The 10,295-nt window shown below is 37.4% G+C and overlaps 1 protein-coding gene across 1 annotated transcript; it reads right to left on the bottom strand.

Annotated features, from left to right (window-relative positions):
• Nucleotides 1-1,558: 1,558 nt before the first annotated feature.
• LOC133832053 (uncharacterized) lies at nucleotides 1,559-2,316 on the bottom strand. The gene is made up of 3 exons (XM_062262443.1): nucleotides 1,988-2,316; nucleotides 1,850-1,925; nucleotides 1,559-1,741 (listed from the first exon to the last, which is right to left on the bottom strand). The coding sequence occupies exons 1-3, from the start codon at nucleotides 2,314-2,316 to the stop codon at nucleotides 1,559-1,561; spliced, it is 588 nt and encodes a 195-aa protein (XP_062118427.1).
• Between the last annotated feature and the right edge of the window lie 7,979 nt (nucleotides 2,317-10,295).

Below are 10,295 nucleotides of genomic sequence, written 5' to 3'. Positions count from 1 at the left end.
TATTATCTTACCATTTCCATTGAGGCAATCTATTTTTTCCTAACAATTACTGGTGATTTGTCTACTTGACTGGAGATCATTTCTTCTAGTACAACTTTACTTCAAGGTTGATGGTCATTCATAAAGTCATGCTCCAAAAAATTAGCATTCGTAGATACAAACATTTTATTATCTTTAGGACTATAAAATATTCCACCTCTTATCTCTATGGAATATCCTGCAAACATGCACACTTCAGAGCGTAATTCCAACTTCCCAGTCTTTCCTTTAAGTACGTGTGCTGGACAACCCCATATATGAAAATGGTGTAAACTAGGTTTAGTCCCATTCCATAATTCTAATGGTGTCTTCTGGATTGACGTAGATGGAACAACATTAAGTATGTATAGAGCACATTGAATTGCATAACCCCAGAATGACTACGGTAATGATGAGAAGCTTGTCATCGATCTAACCATATCTAATAAGGTTCTATTCCATCTTTCTGAAACACCATTTTGCTGTGGCGTTCCAGGTGTAGCAAGTTGGGATTGAATACCATGCTCACGCAAATGGTCCTCGAATTCAGAATCCAAGTTCTCCACCTCGACTAGATCAAAGCGTTTTCAGTGATTTACCTAATTATTTTTCAACTTCTGCTTGGAATTCTTTAAACTTTCCAGAAGTCTCAGATTTCCTTTGCATTAAATATAGGTAACCGTTTCTTGAATAATCTTCAATGAAAGTGACGAAGGATTCATAACCTCCTCTTGATTGAACATTTAAGAGGCCATAAACATCCATATGTACAAGTTGAAGTGGTTCTGTATCCCTTGAACCTTTAGCTTAGAAAAGTCTCTTGGTCATCTTGCCTTCTAGGCTGGATTGACAGACAGGGAGAGAACCAATAGATAGTTCTTGTAAACGACCTTCTCTTACTAGTCTGTTAATTCTGCCTGGACCAATATGGCCCAATCTTAAGTGCCACAAATATGTATCACTATCGAAATCAGTCTTTTGTATTTTAATTGATCTGGGATTTGCAGTTTTAAATAACACAAAATTATAAAAATGCTCATATTTGGACTTTAACTTGTAAAACCCTTCACCAGACTTTGCATAACATATATCAAAATAACAATCAAATTATTATAAAAAGAAACATTAAAACCTTGTTCATGTAACAAAGACACTGAAATCAAATTTCTAGAAAAACCAGGAATATAATAAACATTGTCCAAAACACGAAATTTATTATCATCAAAATCAAGGTGAGCTTTCCCAACCACCCGCCGAGGTCGTCTGGCCACTCCCAACTCTCATGGTCACTTCTCCATTAGCTAGCTCCCTGGTAGAACTAAGAATCTGTAAAGAAAAACAAACATGATTAGTGGCTCCGAAATCAACTATCCAAGATGACAAATCATCTTCCACTAAACAAGCTTCTAAAACAAGCAAATCATATTTACCCTTCTTTTTCTCTTTCAGGTCAGCAAGGCATTTGGGAGAATTTCTTTTTGAGTGACCATCCATTTAACAATGAAATCATGTTCCTTTCGATGCTTTCTTTTTAGAGTTCTTAGCAGCCTTGTTCTTCGTGTTTGAAGACTTGTTGGGTTTTCTCAGTTTGTTTGTCCTTATCCTTGTCATTTCCTTTGACACTTTTCCTCTTCTTCGACTTACCACTTGAAGAGGTAGGTTTGGACTCAACAATACTTGCCTCTCCAACCTTGATGGAAATTTTGTTTAAAGATTCAAAAGTCTGCAACTCATTCAACAGTTGGGTCATGTTGTACTCCAACTTGTTCATAACATAGTTGGTAGTAAATTGTCCGAATGTTGTGGTGAGAGATTCAAGTATTACACTTACTTGGGTTCTCTCATAAATGAGTGCACTGTGAATTTCTACATCGTGCAATATGTTGATCATTTCTAGTACATGTTCTCTGATAGAACATTTTTCTTCATTTTCATATTCATGAAGCTTCTAGTAGCATCATGTCTGTACTTATCAAATTGTTGCCGAAACATTTCTTGTACAGATTCCCAAATCCCATATGCAGTTTCATCATTTTCAAGCTTCTTTCTGAGTACATCACTCATAATTGCAAGCATATATGACTTGACCTTATTATTAGATAAGATCCATCCATCATATTTTTCTTTTGCTGTTTCGGCAGTAGTGGCATTAGGAACTTCAGGACATTCCTCATTAAGGAAAAACATATGGTTCACACATATCAATACAATGTTCATGTTTGATTTCCATTTCATGTAGTTATCTCTAGTTAATTTTTCATTGGATAGTAAAGCAGTTACAAGGTTTGAGCTAGACATATTACTGAAAATAAATAAATAAAACTGAATAAATTAACGTATATAATAAATATAAAAAATTATTTTGGAATAGTAAATGTGATGCATGAACACATATAAAATAACACATAAAAAATGAAAACTAATCCGCGATAAATTAATTTGAAAATTAATGAACCAACCTTAGGGTAGGTGAGACTAATTACAAATTAACCTTGAGATAACTTCTCAAATCCATAAGTGAACTTAAAACAACTTTATCTTTTGACTTATGAACTACCATTAGTTTGGTCAAGGTGCACTAGTCGCGCTCGAAAGCCTAGATACACCTTCAGAGTGTAACCCAATAGTTTCGATCAATGACTTAATTGAATAATGTGCCTTAGGGTCAATCAAACTTGAAATGCATCATCAATCTTATTCTCATAAGATAAGTCAACCTTGAGATAAAATAAACATAGTCGGAAGCCTTCCTTAGGAGGACGAAAGCAGAGGCGCCTCAAGGCCCTTTTTATGTCTCTCGGTGTTCAACCAATAATGGAGACCATGTGACTTATTAAAATAATTCCCTCTCCCACTCACTATTTTGGAAATTGTGTTTTTTTTTTAAAATTAAGAATTTTTTTTAATTGAGTTGTAAAAGTAATCCAATTGATTTTACCAAATGATATTCTAATAATTACTAATCCAATTAAGTAAAATAAAATAAACAGTGCCCTTGAAAAAATTTGATTTTTCCATAATTAATAAAATATCATTTCATTTAATAAAACATTTTATTAAATAAGAAATTAAACAACTTTAAAATAAATTTACCATCTTAAATAATTAAGACTATATTTATTTTGTGAATTTTCAAATAAAATCATATAATAAAATTAGGACGATCCTAAGCACGTTTCTACACGAATGTAATGCATGATTATAAAGTACTGTGTAGGTAATATGTATGGCATGTCAAAAAATAATTCATGATAAATCATTACACAATTTAATCACATTCATGCATTTAAATAAATAAATAGACACTGACTAAATAAATAAATGCGGATTGGCTGTTTTGGGTATTTCTAAAACAAACTACAACACTTGCAAAATATACAAAAAAAATGTATTAAATATCTAAAGCCTAAAAAAAGAATCTCCATCCTTGTGACTTTGGGCCTTCACAAGTAGTTTTGACCATTTTATTTATCCATTTTCATTTTGAATTAAAAATTACTTTTAATTATCTTAAACAATTTTAAGAATAATTAAACTTGGGTTTTAATACCCAATTAGCTATTTAGTCCCAATTTGAATTTGGAATTTTAAGGAATTAATTCAAAATAAAACAATTTTAATTAGGGATTTCAATTTGAAATAAAAATCTCAATGGATAACAACGTTGGTGCTTGGCTAGCCTTAGGGGCTTGCTCACAAGTTGTGGGCGATGGCTGCGACGCACGGTGGTAGGGTTGCGGGGCGCACGAATTGGGGCACAAGGGCATGCACGGACTAGGGCGCAGGGGCGCGTGGCGCCTAGGCATGGTCAGGGCAGCAGCTCGGACCTCGCGGCTCATGCTCAAGGCTCGGGCCATTACAGAATTTTTCCAAAAATTTTAAATAAAATAAATTACAAAATTCCTATTTCCCAAAAAGGCTTACATTTTTAAGATCTAGAAAATTTAAGAATAATTCCTAAACCCAAAAACACCATGAAAACCTACCCTTAAGAATCTAAAACTTTAAACATACATGCATCCATCCATTTATTCACATATATGACAATATCATAAGAATGCGTATTATACCAATACAGTAATTAACATATGCAGAGATTAATGATTGTTCTGGTACCAATTGTAAGGAACGGTTCCTAGTGTGCAGCAGAAATTGCGGAATGGTGACACATGTATGTAACAAAAATTTCCATATAAAATCTTTTATATGTGGATCCATCAATATGTAATATGTTGATCAACAAACAATATATATATATATATATAAATATATGTATAATACCAAGATTAAATGACCTACCTCTTGTAGCCTATCAAGTGTCTTTCAATCTTTTCGTAAAATCAACGATCTTCATATCCTTGCTTTGAATACTGCATCCACGATCTTTCGAGATGTTATCTACACCTAAATATGTGTGTGGGCACATAGAGAACATTGATTGATTTCTGAATCACAAGATGTTCTCAACTCATGAGATCTTATTTTTCTTTCTTTTGATTTAAGAGTGTGAGGAGAAAAAATGAATTGAGAATTTTATTAACTATTTATTAGGTTTAATAATAATAATAATAATGATGATGATGATGGTGGTGGTGGTGGTGAAAACCAATTTAGACAAAGTCAAACTTTTCCTTATATAGTTGATTTATTAATTTATTAAAAAATAAAATGAAAAATCCAAAAACTGTCAGTAGTGCTACACTTATGGTGCAATCTTGTGGCTGCTCCATGCGTGTAGCACCACCCTAATTTGTCGGATTTGATTTTTCAACTTTTTTTTAATTAAATAAATTAAATTCAAATAACTAAGATATCATCTTTTTATGGAAAAGAAGACGACAACCGAAAATTCAAATTTGAATTCATTATTATCACATTATTATTTATTAAATAAATATAATAATTCAAAACTATTTTTTTTACCATATTTATTTACTCCCATTAAATAAAATAATTGATTTTAAAAACCAATTATTTTTTTATTTATATATTTCAAAATTTACTTTATAAATTAATTTAATTAATTTCACTTAATTTTTTGAAATTATACTAATGAATTATTCAAACTCAATTATCATATTATTTTATATTTCTCCCGAAGAACAAATTTGTTCTCAAATAACCTTTTTTCATTTTCATCCTTGTATCAACTCTTCCCTTGAATGATGTTGATAAAGCCGCCTTGATGACCTATAATTCTAAGCTCCAATAAATTTTGATTATTGATCAATTCTCTTTAATCCAAAAATCATAATTTATTAATCTCATGATTATTTCACTAAAAATATGAGATTGCACTCTTGCAATAATAGACATATATTTACTGAGTACTTTATTATAATTGTTATCTCAGTTTTCCACCCATGACACATGGCATGACCCAATGGGTTCGTGGGCCCTTCCTGATCCCAATGAACGGGGAAGGATGAAACCCTAATAGCCCAAGCACCATCAAGCCCAACAACATTCAGTGGGCGCGAGCATAATGAAAGGACCGGGACTGAGATGCAGGCCCGACTCATCTTCCCAGCCCAGGCAAACCTACATCCTCCGGGATACTAATTAAGTTCACTAAACTGTTCACTTGACACAGACCTTAACAAGAATCCAAGGGAGATCTTTAGTGTCACGATGTCCACCTTGGCAAATGAACCCAAGTCCTGGTAAACGAACTAGGACTTCGGTAAATGAGCCGAGACATTAGTAAATGAACCCAAACCAGACGTTTGGATAGGGTAAGCCTAGTTTTCCCTGATGCTGACCTGTCCCCATGAAATTCAGTAGTAGGTCTCCTCAACAAACCTGCAAAAGAGGGTACACACGAAATGTACATTGTTACTAGGAAACAGTACTACCACTACTCTGACAGATCCTGTCCCTAGGATCCCCTTAGTAGCCCACATGGACCAGTCCATGCTAACGTACAATGGGCCGCTGTAAAGCTTAGCCACGCTTAAGCCGGCCCAATGGGCCTTGATTAACAACATTTAGTTATCACTCATTCTTTGTATTATGGCTCCATTAGCGAGCAAATTATAATTACATCCCTATTGGGCTCGGATTAGTCCGACCCAAGCTGCTTGATTGCCTATAAATAGGACTAGTTGTGCATTGTAGTAGGGATTCCAAAATTTCTCTTGTAAGCAAAATGCTGCTGAACTTGTAGAAAACTCCATTGTCAAAACTCTCTAAAGCCTAATACTAGTGACTCGTGGACTAAGGCTCACTAACCCCCCAACCATGTAAAAATTGTGATTGTTCATTTCTTATTCTCTCTCTTCAGCTCTTACTCTACAATGTATTTATAGCTTCTGAAAAACTCGATAAACATGTTGGTGTTTTCATTGAGAGTTGAAGGAAGATTGAATCAATCTCGATCATCTGTAAAAAATGGTGAACACCAGGCATACTGTAATGCCCTGAAATCCCTAATGCGGTTTGGCTGGATTAGTAAGCCGGGAAGGCCATAATTGTTTAATTACGTCATTAAATGATTATATGCATGTTTATGTGAATTATATTATAATATGATGTTAAATGCATGCATGTGGGTCCACATTTGATTGTTAGGGTGTTTTGGTAAATTGGCTCGTTGAGGGCATATTTGTGTATTTTGGTGCATATTGTGATTTATGGATGAGATCCCATTATTATAGGGATATATTCGAGCTATTCGGCATGAGACGGTCTTATATTGAAAATTAGCAGTTTTTTCATAACGGGGTCATTTATTGGGATATTGAGTAATGGGAATGTTTATTTGATGATAAATTGGGAGTTATTGAGATCGGGAGGAAATTATGGGATTTTTGATATTATGTCCCCGGGGGTGTTTTCGGGACCTCGAACACTAGGTTTTATTTGAGGTTACTTAAGCCTGAAGTAGTTCGTCAGATAGAACCGTACGTTAGAAAACACTTTCTCTCTTCCCGTTAGTTCCTTTTACTGTTCGAGGCAATTTCAAAGAAATCTTGAGTTCTAGGAGTCGGAATCAAGCGAGGATCGAAGCATAGCGATCCTAGGAAATATTAGAAGCTTCTTGACTGAAGGATTTAACAAGAAACAACCCAATCAAAGGTAATCTAAGCTTTAAGTTTTGAGTTTTTAGAGTTTCTAAGCTTTGAATTGGATTTTGTGAATCGATGAGTTTTTGATTCGTTTGAGCTTAGGGATTTGATGATTTTGAATCATTGGGATGTTTGGGAACTTTGATTTTTGGATTTGGAAGTGTTTAGGTATGTTTTTGGAAGGTTTTAAATGGGAAAATCGAGTTTATGGCAGGTCCTCAGGTGGGGGCCGTGACCTTGTTCTTGGGCGCCGCGACCTAAGCTCGAAGAAGTTGGTGGAGGAATTTGGGCGTGCTGGGCGCTGTGGCACTAGGTAGTGGGCGCCACAGCCCTTGCTGATGGTGTGGCTGGGGGCCGTAGCTCAAGCTTCTAGGGTCGCGGCTCTTGAGTGGTTTTGAGGCCAATTGAGTGTTTTGATCTCGGGAACTTGGTTTTAGGCCTCAGGATTGTTCCTACTACCCGGATTAGTGGGATTTGATGTCCCGGAGGCTAGATCTTGGTTTGGGAACCTTTGTTATTCATTTTATTGATGGTGTCCCATATTTGGTTATGAATTGGTGACCGCTAAAGGACTTAAAGGTTGATCGTTCTCAAGGGTCGTTCTTTTATTCATTCTCACTTGAATCAGAGGTAAGAAAACTGCACCTTGTATATATGACATGCGTGATTGTGTTGAGGCATGTTGGTTATAGAATGTGCACATTGATTGCATATTAAATGCTTAGCAAATATTGATTATTTGTGTATGGAACTGATTAGTCAGGGTCGACATTGGTCGCGTATTACTGACTTGAGAGTCAGAAACGACATAAGCGTCCTGAACGCAGGGCCAATAAAATATTAGATCTAATCAATATCAGCATTGAATGACTCTAGGAGCATTAATGCTGGGTCGACCCTAAGGTCGATGAAACTTATAAGCGCTTGAATAGTCTAGGACTAGTTACTTAGAGCCAGGGCCTAAGGCCTAGGCGACTGCTTGTCACATGGCTAGGGAGCGGAATCCCATGGTTGTGACTCTATGGTCATGCGGTAGGTTATATTGGTGACTAGTTCATCGAGCACCTATCTTGGTAAACTAGTGAAAGGATCACTTATTTGTAAAGCCCAGGTGACCCTATCGTCACATGACTAAAGGGAACGGATCCCACCTTAGTGACTTTTCAACTGTCACTCATCTGTTTTTGACTGAAAGTCCTGAATGATTATTATGATCATTGTTGATATTATATTCATGCTATATTGTGTTTTCTTGTTAGGCTTTGGCTCATGGGTGCTATGTGGTGTAGGTAAAGGGAAAGAAAAGCTCACCCAGCCTTGATTGGAGAGCTTAGGTGGTGCTGTGTACATATGCGGCTGCTTGACCACCACGGCCAAGGAGTTCTCAGAGGAACTAGGGGGTTTACCCTATTTTTGCCGCTTAGGTCGGCGGGGTTGTAAATTTGAACATTAATGACCATTTTGAGTTGTAAATAACTTGTAAATGTTTTTTATGGGCCCATGAACAATTTTATGCTTTAAATAAACTATATCTTTCCTTTTTGATTGGTTGTCCACCTTAACCTGTTAATAACACCTAGAAACACGTTTTTAACCAAAGAACTCGGGTAGCGAGTTAAATTCACAGTTCACGGTTCACCGTAACAGTCCTAGGGTAACTGGGGCATTACACATACCGTGTTTGATCCTGCTCACCAGTAACAACAAGACAATGGAGAACCATTGCGCAATCAACCATTTCCTCAATACCAACCCGAGGATACGCCTTATCAGGGGTCTCTGCCCGACGATTCCCAGAACTTTGGGGGTGGGGGTGACTATGACGAATTCTATTATGAGGAAGATGAAGGGGAATATGAAGATCACAAGGCCATAAACCCTATTGATCTTGACAAGAAAGACATGGATCCCGAACAGGAGGATCCAAAAGTGGTCCGTCTGAGACAACAGGTCCTGGATCAAGAAATCAAGATAGCTGAAAAAAAGAAGAAGAGGCCACCCGCCAAATGCAAGAGTCCCTCCTGGATCTTTAGGCCTTTATTGTTGCCCAAGGACAGGCAACCAATCCTTCAGTCATTCCTCTCTCAGGAACACAGCCGCCTGTCCCACTTCTTAGGACTGGCGTACCCAACAATGCTACCCCTATTCCTTCTCTAGGACCATCCCCGCATCCCAGAGTCGATTCGTTGAATCCTGCTCATGAAAAAGGAAAAGCCAAAATGGATGATCCTGTTGGAAAAACAAACCCTCAGAAAAGAGCTCATCCAGTTCCAAAAACTGAGGCTAACCCAGGGCAATTCCCTAGGAAAGAACGGATGATTCCTGTCCCAGAAAGGGATCATCTGAACGATCCCATGATGAATCCTAACCCCCTAGACGATGGAATGGCCAGATAGTTCATGGAACAGCTAGCCGCTCTTAAAAAAGTCACGGACTACCTGATCTGGAAACAAAAAGGCAGAGGTTCCGATTCCGAAGAAGAGGAAAAAGAGTTGTGCGCCAAGCACATATTGGATGTCGTGCTACCAAAGGGGTTCAAGATACCGGACATACCTGCTTATACCGGGAATGCCCCAGAGATCACGTGTCCCTCTACAATCGCCTGATGATTGTAGCTCACGTTTGTGACAACGACTAGTGCCTATGTTTATCAATCACAATGACTGGACCCGTAGAAGAGTGGTGGAAAAGACTTAAGACGAGATCGATCTAGTCTTGGTCCAGATTGTAGTTAGCTTTCCATAAACAATTTTTGGCCGCCTTAAAGATGGACATGCAAGTCAGTGCACTAGCTAATGTCAAACAACATCCCACAAAAACCCTTAGGGCTTACATCCAACGCTTTACAGAAGAAGCCTAAAAAACTAAGGTGGATGACGGACAACGCCTCATGGCTCTCTAGTTCGGGATCAAAGTTGGATCCCATCTGTGGGATGACATGCAACGCAACATGGCGGCCACCCTTGAAGAATTCATCAGGAGGGCATAAGGTTTCATCAATTGGGAGGAGGCTCGAATCCAAGCCTTTGGGTGGCAGCCAGCAACCCAGTTGATAGCTCAAACCTTTCCCAAATACAGAGCACAATATCCAGCAAATAATGACGTCCAAATCTGCTAGAACCCTTGGGATGTCATTTATGACCCCGACGGTCTAGGGGCCCACTTCGACGGGATATGTTCTGGCTCTATCAGCCCAAAAATCTGGGTATG

This window comes from Humulus lupulus, chromosome 4 (assembly GCF_963169125.1).
Source record: "Humulus lupulus chromosome 4, drHumLupu1.1, whole genome shotgun sequence".
NCBI classification, from domain to species: domain Eukaryota; kingdom Viridiplantae; phylum Streptophyta; class Magnoliopsida; order Rosales; family Cannabaceae; genus Humulus; species Humulus lupulus.
This window is presented reverse-complemented; position numbering and strand designations above follow the sequence as displayed.